Source organism: Colletes gigas, unplaced genomic scaffold (assembly GCF_013123115.1).
Source record: "Colletes gigas isolate AHSC1104 unplaced genomic scaffold, ASM1312311v1 Colletes_gigas_Sc00013, whole genome shotgun sequence".
In the NCBI taxonomy this organism is placed as follows: domain Eukaryota; kingdom Metazoa; phylum Arthropoda; class Insecta; order Hymenoptera; family Colletidae; genus Colletes; species Colletes gigas.
Window position 1 is genome coordinate 605,891 of NW_025106642.1, and position 26,805 is coordinate 632,695.

Here is a 26,805-nt window from a genome sequence, read left to right on the forward strand (position 1 = left end):
TATCCCTCGATCGGCTTAAGATAAACTTGCTCCCACGCGAACCTGAAAACGTGGGATTAATGTCTATCGGCGGCGCTCGAGATTGCTACACGCTGCAAGCTCGATAATCCAAATCGATTATGTAGCACGGGATCGAGATAATAAAAGTGTTCAGACCGTGCTAAACAGTCAACTAATTAGCACTTTGTAGTTAACGTTCAATCTCGATTCAGTCGCCATTAAGTTGTACGCGAGAAGCGCAGAAATTCACGTTATTTCCAGTGCTTATTCTTTGTATAGACTGCTGTTAAAAGTTGTTGGTTACTCACCGCTTCCGTGTGTACAGGATGAGCGGCAAACAGCAACCCGGTCAGGGCTGCAAATCCGGGACGCAACGATGCGACGACTATGCTCACCCTTGTGACCAAAACGCATGCAATGGCGTGCAAGCCAATATTCGTCGCGTGATACCAGCTTGGCGTTAATCCCGACATCAGGTAGTTCAGCCTGAAAGCAAAAGAAGACCGTCTTAGAATCTGTTCCAACGATTACCACTAGGATTATTAACAGCAGGTTTTATTAAAAATGTTTCTATCACGATCAAAGATTTTCTCCTCGACGGTTCTCATCGACCGTTCAATCGGGAGAATCGGGAAACAATGAGCATCGCCGTCTAGCCCCGTTTATAAGTACAACGGATTTGAAGCGCACTGGTGACAAAGTTTTCACGAGAATCCGACCAAGTCGACCAAGATAAGCGGATTGCAGAAATCGGCTCCGTACATCCATTCGTTCCGTCCTCTATTCACCGGAATCAGCGAGAAACTCATTCTTTTTCCATTAAAATTCCATGCCGGTAACAGCTTTTCAGACACATATTTAACAACTCTTCTCAATAGTTTCTTCGGAGAAACGAAAAAATGCATTTATACAAATAACCCTGGAACGTGACATCAAAGTCCAGCGTATTCCAATCTTGTGTCTCGTATACATATCAAAAGGAGAAACATTTTCGAATTTGAAACCGTGACGTACGATGAGAGAACGAATGCCCATTGTATTGTTATTTCTACCAGGCAAATTGAAAAGTAACATATCGGAATATCTGGGATGCTGGATACTGTTTTGTTTGCAAAGACGCTCCCTCGATCGACCGTGCAAAAATCTCTTGGTTTGTTCAACGTTGTCCGGCTTTCATTCCCGCCAAACAACGTGTTTTTCGTTTGGCGAGAATGCCTCGCAAAACACTTGGAACCCTTTCTCGCCTGTTTTCCGGCTATCGATCATCGAACGGTTTATTTTCTCCGATAGACACGCTCGTCGATGTTGCGCCTGTACATCGATTCCAGTTACGGAATAACGCGAAGAAAGTGCAACGATGATGGAAAATTGGGAAGAGAAATAGGTGGTGAGACAACGAGCCAGCAGCCATCGGGACGAAAACAAACACCGTAGCTGCTCACGCGGCCGAGCAATAATTCTGAAAGTCTGCCGACGGCATAAGTTCGACGCCCCTAGAGAACCTAAGCTTGGCCGTGTTCCAGGTGTCAAGGATCCAGGAGGCGTACCCTGTCTTCTGCTTGGCCCTGGATCAACCAAAGAACTCGGACGTGTCAGTTGCAAGTTTCCACGCAGATTTTACTCGGAATTTTATGGCTTGCCGGAAAATTATTATGCTCGGTTGCCGTCTTCTGATTTTATCGTGCGAGATCAATAGTTGCTTCGACCGATTGGTAAAAGAAGCGCTCTTGGTAAATTAGGATAGAAACTAACTTTAATATCTACGCATTTTGTTCTGTGGAAATGATTTTACGATACATTATATACCATTGGAGGGCAAATTACGGCTCACGAGCCACATGTGGCACTTCCAGATCCCTACCGTGGCTATCGTGTACCAAGAGAATCAATACGAAGCGTAATTTCCAAATATAAAATGAATTTTCTGCAATACCATGCAGCAAATTATTTAACGATACCCCGACGCGTAAATATAAGATTATTTCGTTGTACGTAATTTAATAATTATGCGACAGAAATATTAATTCTCCTACGTCCGAGCTCATCGACGATACAGAGGAGTATACCGCGCGTGTATTGTATTTATCAGCATAATGGTGTACCAGACTCGCGCAAACAATCAGTTGAAACTGAAGGAAACGCAGAATCTGGTTCGATCCTCTTTGCTCAACAATGAAACCGGAGACTCGTGCATCATGGCCGGGAAATCCCGTAAGTGCAAACAGGAAGATCCTAAACATGCAGCCCTCATCGTACCCTTTGCAGCGCGAATTTCAGTGCATCCTTGCACCTTGTGAAACGAGACTGTGTCTCGGAAATGTTTCGAAACGTCCGTCGCGTCGGTCTCCGTTTGCTAAATACATACCGTGGATCCGGGAAATGAGAACATCCGTTTGTGAATACGTTGTTAGCCGTGATTGAATCATCAATAATGAAACGGTCCGAGAAGGGATTTGCTCGTGAAACGATATCATAGTTTCTAAATAATTTCGCCTTGCACCGAACCAGAACTTGTTCGCTCGATGGGTTAGGCCTGGGTTAGCACGTCCTTCTAAATCGGCTTCATTTTCCATATCATTCCGATATAAAAAGCTTGCTATATAGTGTGTTTTATATAGAAAACTTCCGTGTCGGAGTTTAGAATATTTAGGAACAAAGCGAAAGTCACGATCGGTACGATGTATCATGATCGGGAAGCTGTTTAGTATGCCGACGCAGTTGGTATAATTTTATGTCACGGCGAGATAACTTCTGCCTGACACCCGGTATCCGATATTCGTTCTATATGGCGCTGATCAATTCCCCGCGGAATCAATGGGGAAATCATACTCGAAATGACATAGGTAATCGTGTCCCACATGGACGCGCGCGGAAAACAAAACAGGCTATTACGCAACGTGACGCATTTACGCAAGTAATCCAACGATAGTTAGCCATTTCACAGTCCCGAACCGATCAACGAAAACCCAAGCACGGCCACGCGCGAATCGAGATACGTTTAATGAACTTTGACAGCTGTCAAGAAGTTGTATTAACGAGGCAAATTTCTGACGTTACCCTTATCAGATTTAAATTAAATTTAGCAGGAAGAACGATAGATCCGTATCAAAGATAAGTATAAAGAAAATGAGGAATAGCATATTCGAAGCACTCGACAAAGGGTTAAACGTTGCTTTCGACTTTCGTTAAACGATTCGATATAAGAACCGGAACAAAGACAGGGACCAATGAGAGGTAGACAGAGGGTGAAAGCTAGACAACCGGAGGGAACAAAGAGGGAGTGGTACCGAACACCGTTCACGACGTAATTAGGCGTTCAACCGATTCGGTCTTAAGCGCTTAATCGGCTTTGTTTCGACCTGACATCCTCTTAAACGCACGGCAAGTTGGCCCAACCTGACTTCCTTGGTTCGTGCTTTCGAATCGTTACTTGTTGACAAACGGTGACAACATACTTTCGTATTGCAAGCAACCTAACTTGTTCGAACAGTTTCCCCTCTGATTATTAAAACGTCCATCAAATCGTTTAGATATGGATCAAGGAAACTATCGATTTCTATATTTCGTGTTAGCAATAGTTTAGAAAATAGTTTAGAAATATGTTTTATTGAAAAGGTTCAAAGGGACTTGGCCACAGCTCTTCCGTAATAGTCTGATTAGGTAGAGGCAATTCCCAATGGATAATTCCTTTCTCGTCCCACTACATGCACAGAATAATCTTCTCAGCACGCAATTTCCCTTTTGCATTGGACGCGGCAGTTTCTCCTATATCCACCCATTGCTTTTTGCCAGTGACATTAATATGCATCCACTTTTCATCCCCGTAACAATCCTGTCCAAAAAATGTTCCATTCTCTACCTCGCTAATAACGAACCGGAAATAGTCACCGAACCAGTACGATTCTTCTCGCGCAGTCGATGTGGTATCCCCATTTCCCTAATATGATTGCCTTTCCAATACCTTTCAAACGTCAAAGTGTCGTTGTTACCCTTTCTCAAAGTTCTTCGCACGACTGACGTATATCGTAAACTTTTTCTATACCGTGGATATATTTATACCGCGAAGTTATAATTCTGCTCATTTCCTCGTGTTCGTCGAGGAAAGGAGGCCATAAATTTCGTTTCGTCTCTTACGACGCGTCCCCTTATTCCCGATGCGCAACTGGCAATTTCCCCAGGGCGTTTTGGTGTTAACGGGGCCGCGACCACGTACGTTTCAAAGCAACAACACAATATGATGAACTAAAACTGTTTGTTATTCGCGACTAACCGCAGCGAGACCTGATACTAACTGTCCGACCGCAACTACCCTCTTACTACTGGCTGACCACGACCGGTTCTATTACTGCTGTTTGACCATGCTCGCCAGTAACTACTAGCCGACCACTGCGGCCGATCGATACTTATTCCTACTCTTCCGTCATGCATTACCGCCGCCGCCACCGTGTTCGTGTCGGCGTTAAGAACGAGTCGAGCTTCGCTTCAACGACCTCTTCCGATCTTCCCTCGAAACCGATTTCGTAGCACGATCCACGTTTAACTGGTGCAACGCAACGTTAACTTTGCCTTTCGACATCTTCGAGTTGGCCTTTATGCGGAGAAAAAGTGATAACGATCTCGATAGACCGCGTCTATACAAAATAAGTAAGAGGCCTTCAAAGGAGACGTCTCATAGAAGTCAGAAGCGAATAGCAGCGGAATCTAATTAACTAATGATATTTTTCCTTTGATCTAAAATAAGATACTATGGCCATGGATGTTGCTTGTATCTTGGTATCATTTCATACATATCGTAATGTAATCTCTGGGCAAATTCGAAATGGAAATCAGAGTTACGCTGGCCTGGAACGTGGATGTGTAAATGTGCAGAAATTTGTTGTTTAGGAGAACGGTGGTTCAGTTTCGTATTGTACCGAATTTATAAGATATAAATGGGAAAATTAAATAGTCAATAGACGGAGAAGCGGAACGAAGCTGTACGTGGACAGGCAAAGAGAATAGAATAATCGAACGTGAGCTGGCAAACAGAATTTAAACACTCCGGCTCGGACAAATAGTACTATACGTAGTCAAATTTATATGGAAATGAAAAATAGTTAGAGAATTATAAGTTAAGTTAACAAGAGATGACCCACAAGCCGAAAATTCAAAAGATTTTTTGTCTACCTTGCGTAGTTTGCGAATTATAAAAAGTAAATGAAGAGCGGCCGCGTATTTGAGGGTTAATTTCCACCCCGAAAGTAAATTTCCGCTGTAAAATAATTCCGTAATACATTTTCGCGCATGTCTCAGCCATCTCGGAAGTTTCAGAATTTTTTTAATTTCCGCATTGGGTATCATCCTTTGTAGTCGAAATATTCTGCCTCATAAAATTGACGTTATAATTGTTAAACGTCCAACTTTTTAAGTAAATACCTAAAACTTGGGAATAAACGATGAGTTTACGCGGCAGGATAATAAAGTTTATCCTCTAATATTATTCGAAGTGTATTTTCGTGTAGGAAGTTGTTAAAAAATATACTCTGATTACTTTTCAGTCGCGCCAAGTTTCTAGCAATAATCCTCGTTAGAAATTCTTGGTCAGAGTAGTGGAATACAAAAGTAAGTCCTCGTTGAAATTACAAAATTACAAAATACAGAAATAAATATGTACTGCGATTATAAATAAGAACGGTGAAAGGAATTTACAACACGATATCGTTTATAAATATACTCGCTTCAGAAATAAATGACACGGCTACGGAAGATTAAAGAAAACCATTTGGATCTTTTTGTTTGCAAGAATTCCATTTCCTTTATCGCATTAGTTCATTTAAATTGGCTTCTTTCTCATAAAAACCACCGCGATTAATAGTACGCTTTCAACGTAGAAATGTATCCAGCCGACAATACCAATCGATTACTGCTTTGTGTACGCGCGTGTATACCTTTAAAAATGAATTCTCATTCGTTCCCATCCAGTTTTCCTTTATACGTTCTCGGTTAGTTAAATCGAAATCAATAATTGCGCTCGATGGAGATCGATGCCCCCTTCGTTTTATTCTTTTAAATTCACTCGAGGAATCGTCCTGAACCGCAGGACATGCTCACGAAGCATTCCGATTCTGGTTAAATCGTGCGCAGAATATGGTACCGGAAGGCTAGGATATACCGGTTACTATTCTCCGGCGCTGCTTCAGTGATTTAAGGATCCAGCCAGCTTCCCTTGCTTCCAGTCACGTATCGCTACGAAAGTATACGATGATATATGTATATATCACTAACATTCACCGACTTCGATCTTACTCGTTGCGTGTACAAACTGTCGTTAATCGCGTCTCAATATCAGAAACTGTTTGACAGAAATAGATTAATCCATCGTCTTTATCGATCAATCGTATGGTTTGTTCAACGATCAGCGATCATGCGATTCAACGTAATCTCTGATCTCCGATTTAAGTTATTAATAGATGTTGTAGGGTAGTTGAAAAATTTGAATCAGCTCACTGGGGAGGGGTACGGCATAGTCCCCCGCGACGACGAATTCGCCTCATTATTCGTTGAACCGCGAAAATCACGCAGGGATTTAAACCATTGTTTAGGAGTCCCTCCGCGGGTTAATTAATTATGAAAAATATAAAGCCGCAGCCGAAGAACGGAGGCAAGGAAGAAGAAACCAGGAACCGTGGGATAACGCGGGCAAGAACCAAGGAATAAAAACCCTCAACGATGATAATAATGGAACGAACGGGCGGCTACGAAATAAATGGCGGAGAGAAAGTAGTCGTGAATTTCATTACGAGAACAATGCTACTTCGAGGTGAAAGAGTCTGACGAAATTTGTCAAGCGTAAAAACAAACCGGTGGTTATTCCGATATTAATTTCCGAATCCTATGAATGAATCGGGAACTTGCAAAAAGAGAAATCATGTTCTCCGAGTATTAAAAGATGCGTTTAATTTTAAATAAAATTGTTTGTCACCGCGAGTTTTCGAACACGTTGCGCGCAAAGCATCTTAGAAAAAAAGATCGCGTTCGACCGCGCACTTTGTCATCGTTTGTCTCGCAAAACATCGGCTCGACGATAATCTCGCGATCGAGCGAGTCCGTTTCGATGAAATCAATATGCCCGGATCTTCGGTAAACCATCGCCCGTGGATGACCGTTTCTCTTCAATTTTGTTCGTTGGTTGTCATCGCGTTTGGTTGTTCGCTAGCCTTTTTTGATTCACTGTTGTTATTCTCGCGCGCGAGCTATCCGCTCTCGCGTAGCTATGCATCCAGATCAGATAATACCGTGAATTACTGCCGCTTATACGCCTTGAGTGGCGCCATATATCAACGGACGTGGCTCATTCCTTTCCCAGATTGTGTATTGGAAAATATGGCGTGTCCACGTCGAACATGATGAAGGGCCTTCCAACGTGGCCGCGCACAATGTTCGTACGTAATACCTCATAATCATTATGCATCGCGCCGCTATCTAGCCCGTGGCCGAAATTACAGGCAAGCTCCAAGTGTTTCGTCCCTTGCATTATTCGCGGCCCAATCTTCGCGTGCCCAAATAAACTATGACCCCCGACAAGATGGCGCGGCGCAGCCCACCTGGCCGATTAAGAAACTCGCGAGAAAACGATCACGTGGCTCGAGGCACTTTTCAAGCAATTCTTGTTACCGAACTGAAATTGATTTTCATTGAAATCGATTCGACAGTTGGCTTGGACGGAACTTGCTGAAACCGATCATAGTGGCTAATCAAAATATTGTCTGAAAGTACGGTAAATCCTGTATCCATTCACAGCTGTCGATCCCAGCGTGTAATTTAAAAACTTGCTTTAACAGAGCTTGTAACCGTGGTACCGATACTTGCTACGAAATATTACAGCAGCTAAAAATTACACGTAAAATCGTTAACACGGAATTCTAATTAATATTTAAACCGCGATCGTATTATAATTTTCAATTGGAATCCATTATCGACGTCCGTAGTTTTTTCCGTCAGCTTAAATATTGAGTTAGCTCATTCACGAACCACTACTGGTATTTTACTCGTAAAATCGACTCTCGTCGCTAAAACCAATAAAGTCCTTGGAGAAAGTTTAAGCATTGTCCAGCCAATCATACGTGTCCGATGCAACTTGTACAGGATAAATTGTTCGAATTCCCGCTCGACGACCGGGACCTTTTGTCACATACCTGCATCGTTTTCGGAATTCCAGCCCTTCGTGTGCCTTGCAGGCCGGGGAAAAATGAGTTTTTTCTGGGGTGTCTCGACGTCGATCCGAATTTCGTTCAATCAAACGGACTGAAAGTGCCGTCGGTGAAAGAGGATTTAGAGAGAGCACACAATTGTGTTTCGCGCTGCGGAAACTCCGACGAACGTTCGCTGTCACTTCTTTTTTTTTTCACCGGGGCCAGGGAAACGGTGAAACGTCGAGAGAAATTACACGTCAGTCGCGTCCACGATACCGGGACGTAAAAACTGATCGACGTAGCGAGAAAAGTGAACAGCTCCGCGTCACTGATGGGATATAGTTTAAAGGGTAATTTGGAACGATGCCACCAATCAATGGTGTCGGACCCCCGATATCGCCCAACGAAAATCTGACTTCCCAGTCTCGTTCCCAGTCCCCTTGTATTCGAGATCCACAGGAGTATGCTCAGGGTTGCTCAATACTCGTGCGCACTGACCGCTTTTATGAACTCTCAGAGCCGCCAGTGAGCCACTCTGACGCACGCGTGTTTTCTAAACATTTTAATCACACTCGCGTATACTTTTCCTCCAAGAACTCTCCCGTTTCTATGCAATTCCACCATCCTTCGTTGCATCGCGGAATAATATTTATCCAACGTTTTCTAGACTTCTTGATTGCATAAACTTTGCTCCAAACAAGAACCACGTACTCTTCGAGGAAATAACATTTTGCAAACGTAGCGTAAAATTAAACGAAAATAACAACTAATTTGGTAGCATTGCTAGATATAACAATACATGTATATCGCGTTGTGTACAACGACCATTCCCTCTTTAAACATAATTAATTTCATTCAAGCAAAACGAATCGTGACGTAAAAGCGAAATAAAACTACATTAATCATACAGATTAAGTCGAAGAAGAACGATAGACGATAAAACTTGTAATTCACGGTACATTGAAGAATGAAATATAAAGCAGTCCTCAGCGTCCGACCTAGATACCGTTTTATCGAAGGAATTACGTCTTGAAAAAAAAAAAGAAAAAAGAAAGGAGTGTAAAACGCTTTTTATACTTTTTATTTTCTTTTCTTTTTATGCGTGTACGCTCTATTACGCTCTCGCATTAAATGTAACGTTAATCGGTACTCTTTTGATCGTCGGAACAAGCATGCCAGGTCGCTTTACGAGCAACTGATCCGGTTTCTCAGCCGCAAACAGTAGACAAAAAACCGAAACGAAAGGCAGAAACGAGCTGGCACAGTTCCGTTGCAGCAGGCACAGGATGCGCTCGTTTCTGCCGCGATCGTTACACAGTTGTAACGGTGCGCTGCACGAAACTGCACCGGCGGGTTCTCGTGCTTCGAGATTAATTGCGTTCCGGGTTTTCCCTGGCCCGAGCATTAAACACGACGTTCGAACGATCTCACATTTTCTTGGAAGAGAAGAAGAACAGCGCGATGATAACGAACAACGAGCCGCGAACGAAATTAAAACACACTCTTTTCTCTCTTGTTGCTTTCGCGTTCGCCAGACCGCCGCTACCAGCGTAATGAATATTCGACTGTTTATTGGCCGGACTGTGAGAAATAAAATCCCGGACGCGCACGTTAAGCGTTAAACGGATCATAAAACGAGAGTGTATTTTTCAGTATTCTCTCGGATCGAGGGGATAACTTTCGATGCTCCATTTAAGGGGAAAGATTCGCGAAATGGTCTGAAACACGTTGTGTGTAACCAGGTATTTCGTTTCCACCGGTTAATCGGAGAATTAGGCTCGCGAACCAATGGCCAGCGAACGGGCTCGTCGATTCCAGCAAAGCAACACGCAAGACGTAGATTTCTATCGCGAATCTCTAATTCCGTGGTTGGGCGGTCGCATCGGTTCGCAATGTAGTTTCGAGTGGCGTGCCAAGGTAAACAGGAAGTTCGCAACGCCTTTGCGCGGCCGGAAAGGTGGGAACAGTGGCTGGTGATTATTCAGTTTCCATTCGTGACCACTCGAACGTACCGAGTAGCCTCGAGTTAGGACCAGTTTTACAATCAAGACCCCGACTCGTAAACTCGAAGAGCGACGTCGGCCCGTACCTGTGCACGGATTTACGACCGCATGCATACGCGATTCGAGTCAGATTTTTTTCACCTTGTATACTTGCCTCCTTCTATATTTTGCTTCAGCTTTATGATGCCAGGTTTTATCGAGCCAGAGGCTGTAAACTTGCAATCAGTCGAAACGCCGAATATTCTCCCTGCGCGCGGTTGCTCGGGACCGTACGACCGATTCCATTGTGAAACAGGAGTAAAATATACAAGCCGGTCCTGAAAGAGGCGGCAATAATTCGAGAACGACTTCTATTCACGACGAAATACATCCTATTCGTCTTCCACTAGTCGTAACTATACCCGCGCTTTCACCAAGGGCGAAAATGCTCGTTATTTTGTCCAATGGACGTCCTGGGTTATGCTTTAGTTTTTGTTCTGCTCGAAGCAAGCATCTCTCGAACGAGCTTTATGTCCATTTTATCCCTCCCCTCCCCCCTGGTTGATTCATCGATCGCTTTTAGATAACCGATAAGACTGGACCAGAAAATTTTCATTCAACGATGTGTTCCAGTACCTGTGAGCGGAATCTTTGATACGCCTTTTATTAAAAAATAAAAACCATAACGGAAACACTGTCAAACATCAATCTTTAATGTTGACTGCGCGTACAAATTAAATAAAATATTCTAATAAACTTATCTCGTATAATACAATAATACCCGAGAGAAAGTAGTACAGGTCTGGATATAGCGAAACAAGTAGTATAGGTCGGAGTCTGGCGAAGCAAGTAGTAGAGATCGGGATCTAGCGAAACAAGTAGTAGAGCTCGGAGCGTAGTGAACCAAGTAGTACAGGTCTGGATTTAGCGAAACAAGTAGTAGAGATCGGGACCTAGCGAAACAAGTAGTACAGGTCTACGACTACACAAATAAATTGAACAAGGCCGTTCGTAATTAACTTCGACGTGAAATTAAAAAACTTTTTGATCTAATTAAGAATAATAATATCAGTTCATACTAACAGAGCCTATCTTGCACGCCTGTCTTAAAGCGTTGCAATCTATTTTCTCATTAAGCACCGTATCGGCACCAACTTTTTCTTCTAAATTAAATCACCCAAGTTAAAATAGCGCTTTTATTTTTTAAAATGGAAGATGGTGTTATTCCGACATAATTGATTTTCAAATGCAATTCGCGTGATTAGATGTGTAACGTCGCGTCGCGTGTCGTTAACAGCTGCGTTCCTGCCGGGAACAAATTTATTCGAACGCGATCGAAGGAGCCTGGATAGGGAAACGGCGCGCAGAAACGAAGTTCTTGGGGAAATCGACAGAATCGTTTTGCAACGGCACGTTCCGCGTAGTTTCTTCGCCTTATCAAAAGCTGGACGGCGTGCAAACAACCAAGTTCGCCGCGTTACCAGAATGTTTACACGAACAGCGGCAGTTCCTCGACTGCAGGATGCGTTTTCACCGGTAGTGTTTGTCGAACGTTGCAGGGCACCATCGAACGAGGCTACACGCCAATTAGCGTCAACGAATTCCTGACGGTCGAGCGTGTTTCTTACGATTCTTAACTCGCGAATGATATAAATCCAAGGGTAGAGCTTCCCCGCTCGTGCATGCAAGGCAGGACGTGTTCGTAAAGCTCGGGAAGCTTTATCGTCCTCGAGTAATGGGTGGCTGTTTGCAAGCTGGAGGCGCGTATAAATTGCTTCGCGAGCAGGAACGGAGAATAAGAAGGGAAAAACGAAAGATGGAGAAAGAAGGAGGGGGTGGTGGTATACGAGGGGAAGGTAACTTCTCTATCCTCCCAGGATATCCAAGGCTATTCAGCGACGTAGTAAGAAAGAGACCTACAATTCCGTGGGAAGAATACCTCTGGGTATTTAAGGGATAAAGTGCCGCGACGAACTAAACGCTTCTGTTTCTCTCTCTCTCTCTCTCTTCCTCCCTCCCTCCCTCCCGCCCCTACTCTTTCCTTGAATATCCCTTTATCCGTAACGGAGAAAACATCCATATGAAATAGAGAAAACGGTATCTTCGAGCGAATTGAAATACATTTCCAGGCCAGATATAACGAACGTCTGAGGGGACATGGTCCGCCGTGAACCGAGAGGATACTTCATCCGAAGCCTGCCTGGACGATAAGCCCGACGGGACGCTCTTTTCTTTCTTTGTTTCCGTCGTATAAACTCCTACGGGTATTGCGGTACAATGGAGAAACGTGGGAACAATAGCAAGCCTTGTTCTGGATAGATTTCGTGTAATCCCGAAGAAGGGTCAACGTCGACGCTTCAAATTTTAGCTTCGAATATTTACCACGAATACGAGTGCTCCGAGAAAACTAGTACTCAGGATAATTACTTCTTGATGGTTAGTGACAGGACGACCAATTCTGTGTTTCTTAACTTTCGTCTTTTACCTGTTGCCTGTTGTTTTCTAAATCAACGCTGACATGTCTTGCGATACTGTGGTTGGTTCATTAAGGATTTCTTAACACTATTCAATTTAGAACACTAATTTTATACTAAATAGTATAATGATAAATTGTAAGCAGAAACATGCCAGCTAATATTATTCCACGTTCGTTATTGTGCCTTAAATGGCTAAATGAAGATGGCTAAAGAGGAAAAACCTATTTATATTTCATGTATAGAACAGATTGAGAATGCAGTTTGAGAAACACGGTGTTACGCTATCAAACCGTTAACAAATTGATTTACCGTTGGAACAGTACGGTTACAATACGGATTTGTTGATGAATTCCTAAACGTTGCTCCAATAGCTGATGCTAAATCAATTTGCCGCTCAAGACTACGGCAGAGCTGTGTTATGCCGGATACTATTGGTTGCTAAATAGAATTCTGACTATACTATTATGATATTCCTCGTCTTAGACAGATGAATCGAAGTTATGTTCCAAAAAACCAGGAATCGTTAGCAACCCGAATGATCGAGGAAATCCAAGTGGAATGGTTGGAGACCGTAGTCCCTTGGTAGTCACTTAAAAAGTCGAGCGACGTATCAAGTACCTAATAAGTTCCAAGAGGAGGAGCGAATCTACGATTTCGCCGCATCTGTCAAAATTATACGGTCATAAAATCAGATTACACGTAGTCAAAATTCTGGTAAATGCGAATTTCATGGTACCCACGATGTAATAGCGGGAGGCAATAAATGCACGCTGGAAGATTTTCAATTTTTTCCCCGAGTTTCAAAGTTCCCCGGCTGACCTGACTGTTCACCCGCGCCGAGCGGGTGTTTTAAAATTCCGGGCCAAACTTCTGGCGAAGTACGCTGTGTCAGCCCAGGACAGGGACGTGTCGCCTCAACCCATCTTATTCTTCGTAGGAAAGAAGGCCAAGAAAAAGACGAGAACGAAGAATTTCCCTATTTCACTTTCGAGGCGCACCTGTCACTTGCTTCGAGGAAGTTATATTGTTACTTTCGACAAGAAAACGACATCCACAAGCGAAAACGGTCGCGAAGAAATTATCCTGTACTTTCTGTGGAACAAATAGTTAACCTCGCGACAATACGTTTCGAAAAGACGGATCGAACGAACTGCGATTAAATAGTGAAAAGTACATTTTTGAACCGATCAAGTTTTCTGAAAATTCTAAAACGAAGACAAGGTCCACTAGGGAGATGGAATAATTATACCCTGCCGGATGGAATTCAGATTCGACGATGAGAATTTTAATTAAATTTCATTTCTTAATTCGAAGCGTGTTTCATTGCGCATCGTGGACCAGCAAAATTATAATTTGGTAATGTCGATAGAGACTGAAAGAATCGAAAATGCTGAAAAAATATTTCTTTACCCGATGGGGAAAAAATTCAAGAGAAATTTAAAAAAAATAATCGTCGTTCCGATTTTGAGAGTTAAATAAACGTCACGGTAAAAGCGTTGCAATTTTTCCAAGTTAATCTTGCACGAAAGAGGATAGCGGCTTGAATAGAATTTTCACCGCGACGAAATAATCGCGACGAGCGAAACGAATGCTAATCCGATCCGTCCGGAAAACAGTATTTTCATAGTAAACGCTGGAACAACTTCGAGAGGTCGAAACAATACGGCTAATGGCGGAACTCGTGGGACGCCGGTAAAGATCCCACTCCTCTCTTGATCTACAAAACGACAATGCAGTAGTAGGTGGCGTACGGTCGAGTTCCTCCCTGGAAAACTTTGATACAATCCTTCGACCCTCTCGAAACTGCCTCCGATGCAATCCTTCCGTCTCTGCTGAAAATCTCTCCTTACCTTCCTGCTTATTTGCTCCGAAGGATGAACTTGTAAGCCCTTCGTTACGCAACGCCCTTGTCTCCGGAAGTCGCACGAGAAATTAAATAAAAAATAAACCATCCGAGACTCTGTGTAATCAGTGCCAAAGAACAATAGTAGTACCGGTACGGTCGCGATCGAATTAATCGTTGGAAACCGTCTGATTGCCCTCCAAGCAGAAGAATACTCGAATCGAACAATCGTCCGGATTACGTGCAGATGGCTGGATTAAATTTCGTCAAAAATCCTCAATTTTTGTCCATGAAATTTTATTGCCGAGCTCGCGTAACGGCAAAAAAACGTAGAAATTAATACGATATGTTGTAATTCGACCAGGCGGAAATATTTTGCGCGCTCGTTTTAAATATCTCGCATAACGCTGCGAATTTTACGCGATGGTGTTCCACGGATCGATTTCCAATCCCGGTATGTTATACAGAAATGCAACGTTGCGCAACAAACTGCCGTCGATTCTTCGACAACATTTTCGGTAAAGTTAGTACGATGATTTTAAGCGTCGCTGAAATATAACCTGATGATTTCCTGCTGAATTTTGTTTATCGAATCTAGTAGTTTTTACCATAACGAAACATTGAAGGTAACAAGGCATGTCTGTATATTACTTCCTATATATTTCCAGCATTCTAACGGTTCGGGCTCTTTGGTAGAAAATATGTAATGTACGCAAAAGAAAAGAAACGTCAAGTAAAATAAACGAAGAGAAGATAATATCGGATATATTATACATACAACGAGAATGCGGAAATAGAAAAAATGAAATAATAGTAATCGCGAATGCAAAACACGCAGCGAAGATCATTTAAATTCATACACCGAGTTTTAAGAGAAAAACCGATAGCATCGTTGTTCTCGTTACTATATATGTTACGGATGGAGTTAATAGAAGGGTATACGCAGAATTACACGGGTAAACTTAATATTACCCACGATCCATGGATAAAGTCCGAAGTTTAATTTAAATAATATACGTTTAGAAGTTTACCCGGGTAAGCCGTGTTTTAAGCAATACTGCAAAAAACGGACTCTGTTTTTTCCTTTACACCCTCGCTCCGGGAACATTATCTTTAACCTGTTTCAAGAATATTGTTATTTCGGTATTTATGTAAATCTGAATAATTTCGAGAACAGTGGACAAGGAATCGGTGAACTGTTTGAGAAAGGATAGAATCACGATTTCTCGATCGAATCCAGCAATTCGATCGGCCAATCGGCCTTCCGTCTGGTGCTTGAACAATAATTGAACAATAATTGTTGGACGGCCACGCGATCAAACCTCCGTGATGCAACCTTTACGGATCCGTATCGATCTAGAAGGAGGGTTTACGAACCGTGTCATTCACCCTGCTTCAGTCGATGAAGCAACAGAGTTAGTCCCTGCTTACTCGTAATTAATGTTGCCGGTAGAAGGGGCCCGCTGGTAGGAAGCTATATTGTTCGCGGAGGTGCTCGTATCGCGACTCCTACACGGTCTCTCCTCGTCGAGACGCCGAGAGCCGAGAACCTTCGTCCAGTCGGGCATCTGGAGACGCCCTTATCAACCTCCTCGACGGCGGAAGGGCGAAACAAGGCCAGCCTCATTATGCGACGACCGACGAAGGCCTCTTCTCGTCTCGAGAGTCTCGTATTGTCTCAGAGCACCCGTTCTACGAAAATACCAGCCAGTCTGTGTATACAAGGCACGGCTTGCGTGCTGTCGGCTTGCCTGCGTTTTCACCTGACGCAGATGATCCGTGCCCCGAGGGCGAACCTACAAAGTGCCGCCTGAGAACGACTGAATTCTCAAATATTCTCTTCTTGATATACAAGACCAGTGGTTCTTAACCTGCTTAAACTCGTGGCATAGTTCGGAAGATCTTTCATTTTTTCGGGGCCTCTCGACACACTTTACAGAGAAAAGACCTGGCACAGTTTTTCTCCACCTATTCTCAAACCCGCCCGAACGAATTCGTTTATTTTCAATGATACGAAAGTGTTTGGTTTCGCAGAACGAAATATTCTTTTCATATGGATTATCGAGCACGTTCGATGGAATATTTTCTAATTTTCCAGGACAAAGCGTACGCGAGATGCTATCGCTAATTAAAAGGGGTCTGTACTCGTTCGACCAGATGACGTTGTACGATTCCATTGTTCCGCGAGTAACAAAGTGAAACGGTGCATCGAAATTACAGTTTGTTCTCGACCGGTAACGAACGTCTTGACTGCGATACAATACACAAGGTTCTCCGCAACGAACGAGCAGATATAATACGTAGATCGCCATTGATATTTGGGTTTAAATGCACCTTTATACAAGTTACAAAGGACTTTTTGATTTCTACTCTGGATATAATAGAGTTCTTCGTAGATATAACGACTCCGCCACTACAATGGAAAGTGAAATTCTTTAGGTTGACTGTCTGGTGGTGAGTTTGCCCGGGTAGCCATAGAATGTCAGGATGGAATTCGCAAAGTAGAATTTGTAGAAGAAAAATCCGTACAAATTCCTTCCACCGGCCGAGCGTAACAGTTACTTTGGTGGATTTATTAAATAAGATACATTGGATCCCCTAGATGGAGATAGACTCGTATATTTCGTAGATAATATAGTAACGATATTCGTCGCGTGTACCATGTTCCATTATTTTTTAAAAGGACATGGAACAAACGACGTTCACGTGCACAGTTATCTGCAGGAATCAGGAACATAAACAAAGATAACTCCCCCCACGCCCCCTCCTTGTTTGATTTTATACGAGTTTCATGGAAGCTGGGGCAACCAAGGGAAGAAAAAATACGGGTAAACGGTGGGGCGATAGTTTTATGGGTACGTTACAGGGACTGGTCTAGAGAAAGATCTAGGGATCGAGGGATCCTCGAGAATGTCGTTGCGGCAAATTGCTGTACCGTCGATAGACGTACATTCGCCATTCTCTACCGGATATCCTCGCAGTCACGGAACCCGTGTACGTTTTCGTTGCAACAGTTACTGCCGCCGCAGATGCTACGCGAAACGACGCCCACCAACTCGTGCGCGTCTCGACGAATTTGCATGTGCGAATTTGCAATATCTCTCGATATTGTCGGCATGCTGAATATCCCGTCGCGTAACAAGAAGCTGAGCGTTCCGAGGCGTACAAGTGCGTTGCAAACTAACAACGAGTGGTTCCGTGTATTCCGTTGTCGATCGACAGAGTCACGAAAATGCGTATCGTGTGCAAGGTCTAAGATAGCATAATGTATGAATGAAATGTAACGCAAGTCGAATTCGTTTCTTTTACATTCCTCTATCAAGCAGTCAACAGTTTCGAAACATCCCATGCAACGTAATCGTCGTTTCCCGGTAGCAGACGGTTTCCGAACGCCGCGGACACGAACTTCCTCGCGAACTGTTCAACGTTTCGTCGTACACGTATCTTCCTCGTACGTGTCGCAAGTTTCTTCTCCCGACGGTAAGAAGCCTACCTGTGCTCGTTTAGGCGCACGATCCGCTCGTAGAAAACTCGACCGACGGAAGTGCACCGCGGCGAGCAACTTCTTTCTAATGCCGTGGCTCGTTGGGACAACTCCGCACGTGATAAAGGCGACGTCATTATGGCGAACGGCGCGACTAAAACGGCGAACACATCGTTTCTACGTGGCCAAGAAGTTTTCACATCGGCCAGGCAACGTGTCCGTCCGGCTGCCTGTCGCAGCTGCCTCGAAATACTCATTTGCCTTACCTCGCGACTCGTGCGCGTGCTTTTTTATTTACTTTTTTCCCAAAAATGACTATTTCTCCAAAGTACAACCACTTTTGTACTCTGTAATTTTTAATTACAATCCGCGATAACTTATTCTACCGAATTGTCGCAAGTCGCATTTACAAAAATTTAACAATAATACGTGCTCCACCGGATAACGTTCAATTTCCTGGACCAATCTCGTTCTCAAACGAAATTCTCTCCCTATTATTCCAGATAATCGACGTTCGACTGGTATATTTGGGTCGAACGTGGCCGTTTCGAACACTTCCTGTTAAGATAAGCATCTGCGCGTTACCGGAGTACAAAATGGGTCCACCTCGGGAACAATGTCGAACAGGGTACACGTTCCTGCGAACTTTTTCCATTGGTTTTGCGTCCCCGATCCTGACGATGCACCATGCATATACGCGAGCTCGCCTAATTAGCGATTAAAACTTTTCGCGGCCATTTCTTCCATCACGGATGGTTGACCGCGTTTCACGGCCGAACTAACAACCCGGATTTCCATCTCCGTTAACCCGTTGATTTATCGGGCTCGATTCGTCCAACCCATTCCGTTCCTCTTATTCCGCGTTATTCCTTGTCGTCTTTATCCCCATTGTTGGTTCTATCTTTCGGCCTCGTCGATCCGGCGACCCCCGTTGTTCCACATTCCTTTCGCCTGCGAATCATCGTTATCTGCTCCCTTTGTCGCGCTTGTTGCCTTTGACAGGATCCGTGCGAGGTTGAAACAGAAGAGGCAACCAAGTGTCACGAATTCGGAGCAGCTTTGCCAGACGACGGTCGCGCTTCTCTTCGATTACTCTACTTCCTCCGTGCCCTTTCGCCGATTGGCTGGATTTTTATTTTTCTACTTCACTTTATTCCGCGTCTTTACTGCGCCGTAACGAAACGAAATATATAAAACGTGCCACAGAGAACGAACATTGTTCGGCAACAGCTGCTTTACAACCTAATACAATTCACGACACGATTTCCTTTTTCCTACCTAATTTTACATTTTACCTCGAGCGTTGTTTGGCCATTTCTTTCTCGTATTATATGTTTTACGGATACGCGGCATCGAGGTCAGAAATCTCGATTACCGTGGCATACTCTTTTTCTAAACTGGCTCTAGTATTTACTACCAGATGTGTCTGAGATGCGACCAGTTCTGTGTGTCTATCGAATGGCTGATATCGCGTTGAACGATACTTAAGTTAATAGTATCGTGTCTATTAAGCCCTTCGTATATGGTTCTCAGCTTATCAGTATATAGTTGAACCAGTTCAGTGTGCATGACATGGAGTTGGTATCGTATCTAGAGAAACGGTATCCTAGATAAACGGTATCGTGTCGGATGATGCTTAAAGGGTTTCCTCGTGCATTTTTTTTTGTCGCGTGAAACGAGGAAGGAAACGGTATCGTGCGAGAATAGTCGACGAAGGTACAATCGTTCAAAATATTCTTCAAGCCGAGTCGAACGCACACGGTTCTCGTCTCACTGTTTTATTCGCGCCTACTCGACGCAACTAAAATAATATTCTCGATCGTACTCGGTATGGTATCTTGAACGCGATGGCGTATAAATCGCACGGCTTTATAATATATTTACGGGGACGAGCAATAATTTCTGTTGCGCACGAGAGCGCCGGAAATGAGAAATGCTCGCGTTAATAATTCCGACATGATTCGCGGTGAACAGGTTTCATCGTCGCTGGTAAACTACGGCTTCCCCGGGCCCTGTAATTTTAATTCACCGGAGCAGGACGAGCACCTCCGAATCGTCCGCAGCGGCGAACGGCCGAAGAAGCCGATTCGAGAACGCGGGATCGTGTGTAACGTCCATAATACTCAGAAACTCCAATAACCCGAGTACACGATTACCGATGTCGGGTGTTATCTGGGGATTAGCATTGATAATAATAGGCACCGGCAGGCTATCGCGTTTCCCAAATGGACATCCTTCAGGTAGGGGCGAGGAAGAGGTCTAATTATCGATTATTACGCACATGTAGCTGCACGCGATTTCGCCGAGGCCTCATAAACACAACGCGGCCCGGGTTACCGATGATAATACGAGGATTCCGTTCGACGCTCAAGGTTCCCGTTGATTATCGTTTTACACCGCGCCGGGAAACAAAATATTTATCCGGATAATCGTCCAGGACGTTGGTTTGTTTTTAGTGACAATTGCGTTAATAGGGGATCGATGAAACACGTCGACGAGTACCGGCGGATTATTAGCTCGTATCTGGCTTGGATGCCACCATTGCGGTGTTTGATGATTATTAATGCAGCCATTGATTATAATTAATTGAACAACCATCGGCCGTTTACTTTTAATCTCTTTGATTTCGCTACCATTCAGAATTCGGCTGATTCTAATACTCTCTATGCTATGCAGCTATTGTTGTAATGCGCGGTCGCTCTTGCACAAAAGAGAATAACTTTTTCCCCAACAAGTATCGACTAAACGTAAAAAAATACGAATTCGGTCTTACGAATGACAAGTCGAAAGTAACGTCGGACCAGCGTATCGAGAAGTTGGCAATTTTCTTGGCTATAAATTTATGGCAGTGCCATTCGCCCGGTAACTTCACCGAACTCCGGAGTCACCGGGATCCTGTAACTTCTCGATTCCATCTGTACGGAGTAATTACAAGTTGGCTATCGAAATTGGGATCCTGTTCGCGAGAAAGATCGAACGAGCGACTCGTTGTTTGCGCGTCGCCCTGTATCGAACTTGGTCCTGCTGTAAATTCCCTCGATGCATCTTCCTCGGGGCGATGTAATTAGCATTATTGTTCTCGCCGTAGACCTCGAAATAGGACCACGGAAAATCTAGCAGCTAGAGAGGCCTTTGAAACACGATCGTTATTGGCTGCATTCGATCCTCGAGAACTCTTGCGCGTAAATTATTTTCTCGATCGAATGAAAATCCACGGCCGTAATAAGTCTTTAAAAATCGATAACGAAATTGATAACGAATGTTCTTCTTTTATATCGGAGTGATGGCGAATTTCGAGAGGCCAACGGAAAGATCGCTCGCATCGCATGGCGTCGTTACGGGGTTGTGTGTACCCTTTTGCGAGCCGGGTGTCGCACGCTTTGACGTAATCGCGTTATCTCGCGAGCCGCGTGCACGCGCATAATTTATTTTCCGACCATGCTGCTTGTCATTATTCCGGCCAGTATTTTCCACGTAATATCACGACGGCGGTGATAACCGTGCGTATTTTAATAAAGCTGGTCGAATTTACGACGGTTTCTCAGATAGAGTCCGTCGTGTCGCGTCCACCCGACGTCGTTAATTACGATAAAGGTCTAAAAAACAGTTTCGCGATTGAAATTAATTGTAAAATCAACTGGAACGATTTTCACAAATTACGACTCGAGATATCCCTGTTCATATTGGATATTTGACGGGTTTCGTTCGTTTGCGTTGTTCGATGCATACTCGAACAGGATCCAAACACTCCGTTAAGAACGAACGCGTTCGTGGCTTGTTCGTTCTAGAGACTATGGAGACTGGATCTCTCCGGACGAGGTCGAGCACCTTATTTCCAGGTAATAGCGGTAGAAAGGTGGCACGACGTTGGATAATGGCGGGGCAAAAGGGTTCAAGACGAATGAAATTGCGAGCTTTGTTCCCGTCAAGCACCCGACGAATCGTCCTTCCGTTCACCCGCAACCTCACGCAAACCTGACCCATTAAACTTTCCTTCTGTTCTTGCCCTCTTGCCTTTTCTGTTTATTCCCCCCTCTCTTCCTCCCCCCCCCCCACCCCCCCGACTTCAACATATTTTACGAATCTTTTCCTTTGCTCTTGTTTCACGGAACAACAAGGCCTAGACGCTCCGTAACACCGAAAAACAGCTGTTTAGAAAATTCTTCGAACAAGAGTAGAAATTAGGTTCGTATTGGATCGTATGCTCGAACACTTGGTACGCATTCGTATCGTTACTCGAGACGCCTATCCCGAGAACTCTGTGCTCCTAACTGCTGCTTGAATACCGGTCTAATTAACGAGATATAGGACATGAGATTAATACCGAAGATTCGGAATATCATTACGCGAGGGAGTAACGCGTTGATTTAATGCCCGCGCCGATAATGACGTTAAGTTAGGGATTATGACGGGTAATTACGATAGCAGTTACAACGGCCATTAGTATTTCAAATTCACCGAGTCGTTGGCTTCGGTTGTGCCAAATCGTCCGATCTAATCGTTTCGTTTATTACGTTACTTATCGATCGAGCCAACATTTTACAGAGCTTCGAAATAATTTTCCAATTAATTGGATAAAAATGTCACTTGCCCAGCGGGTAACGAATTAGAAAAATTCTCCTTTCACGGATAATGGCATCGATCGTTGGTTAAAAAATCACCTTGTATTATAACAGATTGAATCGAAGCCCCGGTCGCGTTTTTCCTATCTCGGTCGTTCGATCGAGGAATAAGCCGTCCCAGGAAGCAGCGCGCGGAGCAATATAACGCGACACGCGTTATTACTCTTTAATCGCGGGCGTCGATCGCGAGAACATCGCGAGCGTGTGCTAAATAGCAAAGTTCGAGCGTGCAGAAAGAGTAATCGCCTGTCGTCAGGCTCGATCTCTCGACCCGTCGAAATCGCTTTCGGTGAGAACGAAACGGTGTTTTCGTGCTTTCGAAAACTTTTGTTTGCCGCCCCTTCAATCCTATACGCTCGTCCCTCGCGGCAACCAGAGAGAAAACAAGAAATCACGCGATGCACCGAGAGTTGACCAACATCGCGACGCTTCCACGAGTCTCCGTGTTGACCTACATAAAAAAGAAGCTACGAGCACGGAACATTCTGCTGGAAGCGAGTTCTTGGAAACAGAGAGACGCTTTCCACTCGCTTGGGAGACACTTCCTTTCGTCGATCTATGCAAAGATCGTTCGGAACGCGTATAGTCCGTGCACGGTGCTGCAATTGCAGTTCACAATTCCTGCGACCGTCGATTTCTTCATACATAATTATTATTTCTATATGAGTTCGACAATTGATGATAAGCTTTCAGACGTTTCAATGTGTTTTATCAGCAAACACAAGTTGTTCGATGGTGTTCGAATGTCACGATAACCGCTGTTTCGTAAATTTCGTATTATTCAGAAACGATTATTAATCATCGTTAGATCGACCAACAAAATTTCTGATAACCGCCGAGTTGATGTTTGCTCGTTGACGTACAACCGTAACGTACGACAATGCACTTTCATCGCTAGGACGCGCAACGTAAGCAGGAACATTGACAGGCTCGAGCCAGGAATAGGACTCCATCGCGTCTAGCTACTAATTAATTATGTAAATAGCTGAGCAACATAATTAGCTGCTGAAACTCCTCTAATTATATTATCTACGTTTGCCGGTGTACTCGATAATATCGTCTGCTAGCTCGTGTACGCTATCAGCAGTGTAATGAATTTCATCATCTTATCGGTGGCATTACACCGTTAATTATTTCTTGTGCCTTTCGTGGCAGCAAAATTTCGAAATATTCGCGAATTAGAGGCGCGGCGAATCGTCGGGATCAATTAAAAGTTACGAGCACGTGCCGAATCGAATGTTTCCCCGTAATGAAACAATTTGTTCTTGCGTCATGAAATACAATCGAAACGTTATCGTACGTTGCTTTAATTTTGTAAAGTTTGATAACTCGTGAATGTTGAACGTTGTATGCGAGGGAATAAACCGGTAATGATTCCGAGTGTCGGAAAACGTAACATTTAAATCGATCAATAAATTTATTGTATCAAAGAAGCTTTGAGCAAACTTCTAAAACGAAAATCAAGGATACTAATTTGTTGATTGAGTCTTCGTTAAAAAGTTATAGGAACATTTCCGGCCATACAATATATTTTTGGTAAAGAATTTTTTTCTCGAAAGCACGTAGGATTTCGGGGGTATGTGTATTCATAAAAAATGATTGTAATTGATCCCCGCAACCGAAAATAATTTTTCTAGAATGATTTGAAATTTTTTAATTTAATTTTTTAATAACTTTTTAAGGAAGCCTCGATACATGTACATACGTCGCAAAACATGAAAGTTACACGCCGTATGATGATCGTGGTTCTGTTATGACACGCCTGGATAGATTATACCCCACCGACCACGGCACGATCGACCCCGACTGCTTTCTAATTCTTATATTTATGCGTCCTGACACGGCAGAAAATCTGAACCACGGGACTATTTATCGGCTTGTAAATCTTGCCACCGCATATGAATTACGAGCGTGGTCTTTCATCCAGAAGTCCTTCCTCCCTTCCTGGATGAATCATTTACACTAGCCGTCCAAGCGAGAGCCCCGAAATTTCGCAAAAGTATCGCAATCTGAAGGAAAAATCTCGTAGAAAATGGAATTATTTCACATTCTCAAATAGTAATGTAAAAATAAATGAAAGAAGAAGCGTGCTAAAACGAGAATAAATGTCAAAATAATGTACATTCTTTGGCCGTACGAGAAAATACTTGACGAATTTAAATTTAAGAGAATTCTCTTATTTGGAAATTCTTTTACGTTTCTCTCGGTGCGCGACACAATCTCATTTTATTTTTAAGTTGGCAATTTCTGCGAACAAGCGAATGCAAACGAAACGTAAAAGAAATAAAGGCACACGCTTTATGCTTTTTATTCTTACGAGCAAAATACATGCATTATTATCGTGACAATTATCCTTAGTTTCTAGAATAATTCCAGATGCTTAAAATCGATCCTGAACCATAGGCAGCAGGAATTTTGCGGGCATAAAGTAGCGGCGAACTCCTCAATTCGTATCGAAACGGCGCGGGGGCGCGGCAGTCACGGTTTTTAACTGCGGGTTTATTCAGAACATTTTCTGAAATACTCGCTCGTCCCTTTTCGGGTAATCTCATTTAGCCCATCCTCAACGTCTATTTCCGCGAATAAAGAGGGATCGTAGATAATGACAGCACTCCAGCAAAAGTAGTGAAATTATACGACCGCTGAAAAATCAGGGATTTCTGGGTTAAGCGATACGAGCGGAGGAATCATCGGGGAAAAATTGGAAATTTCGCTCAAAGTTAACTCAAAGCGATTCACCCACCAAGAAGAGGGAGGAGCTATTAAGGATTAAATTCACCAACGATCGTGTTTACCTCGTGAACCATATCGAGTACTGTCGATATCGATAAGATCGATATGAATACAACGGCTGTTTCTTTCCACTTGTGAAGACTAACCGCAGAGATTGAAAAAGTTTCTCGATATGGATTTAATTGGTAGCGAAACATTGAAAGGAGAAAAAAAATAAGAGATCGTAGCTATTAATTTTAATATATCATAAATCATTTCGCAGTTTCACTGCTCATCTCTTATTTAATAGTTAACGGTAGATTTGTCTAATGGCATCAGCTCGGCATTTAGTTTCTAGGTTCATTTGGCTCGTAAGTTTGATAACGATTATTATCATTTCCCATTACCGACTAGACTGCATCTGAAACCAGAAACGGAAGCCGTTGAGGCTTGATGGCTTGCCGATCGCGTTACTACTTCGACTGGGTGTCTATACGGCCTCCATTATACCCCATTCGCATCGGCAATTAGTGCCATCAAATTCGAGCTCGCAAACGCGATGGCTATCTTCTTTGGTAAATCATTGATCATAAGCTTGTTTCGATCCTGAGATCGAGCAGCGGATAATCCTCCAAGACCATTTCCTAATGCAGCAAACATTTTGATTTGGTGCTACCATTCCAATAACTGTACGCGACTGCAAATACTATACGATTGCAAATATTCCGTCCGATAATAAATGTAACGTTATGGATTAAAAAGTGGTTAATTATAAAAATTTCCAAATTATCCTCCCACTTGCGATATACTTGTAGAATCGTCCAAATGACACCGTAAATCGAAGAGATATGGTACGCGACCAAGATAAACGATTTGGTCTGCGCAAACAATCTAATAACCTCATTAACGTGCTACTCCTCGTCAAGCAGTTTACTCGGCAAAAATGTCGGCAAGAAGAACAGCGTAGGGTACACAGAAGCTCGCAAACATCTCGAGAACGTTGTTTTTCGAGAACCGGCTTACGCCGGACAAACGCGACCCAGTCATTTCCACGTCGAGAGACAAGCAAACAAATTACTCTTCCTGTCGGTACTTTCGCGAATCGGTCTTTATGTATTTTATTGGCCTCCTTCGAAGGCGACGACGAATCAGAGAAACATTACCGCCCTTAAAAATAGAGCAAAAACATTTTTTTTCGTTTTATTCCTAATTTATTTCCCGACTATTCGAAACTATGGAGGTTTGCAAAACTCGTTGAATCGAACATATTATTCCGGAGATATTCGACTCCATAATTTGTAAGTCAATACCTTTTTACGCGCACACGCGTACTCCAGTATGGACGAAGCAGAGACGAGCAATTTTATTTCCAAATAACGAACTAAAATTTTAGATTTATTTGCAAACTAGCTTATGCCCGCGGCTTCGCTCGCCTGTACGAATGAATTTACGAACGAAACGTAGATGGAAGTTAGTTTACGAATGGATAGAAAAATTGTATCCGTTATTTGGAA

General features: G+C 43.4%; 1 protein-coding gene across 1 annotated transcript in view; it reads right to left on the minus strand.

Annotated features, from left to right (window-relative positions):
• LOC122399531 (protein O-mannosyl-transferase TMTC1-like) overlaps positions 1 to 26,805 on the minus strand; it is a 175,617-nt gene that overhangs the window by 100,618 nt on the left and 48,194 nt on the right. The window contains exon 2 of the mRNA XM_043400274.1: positions 309 to 486. Within this exon, the coding sequence (XP_043256209.1) occupies positions 309 to 486 (178 nt within the window). The remainder of the gene's footprint in view (positions 1 to 308; positions 487 to 26,805) is intronic.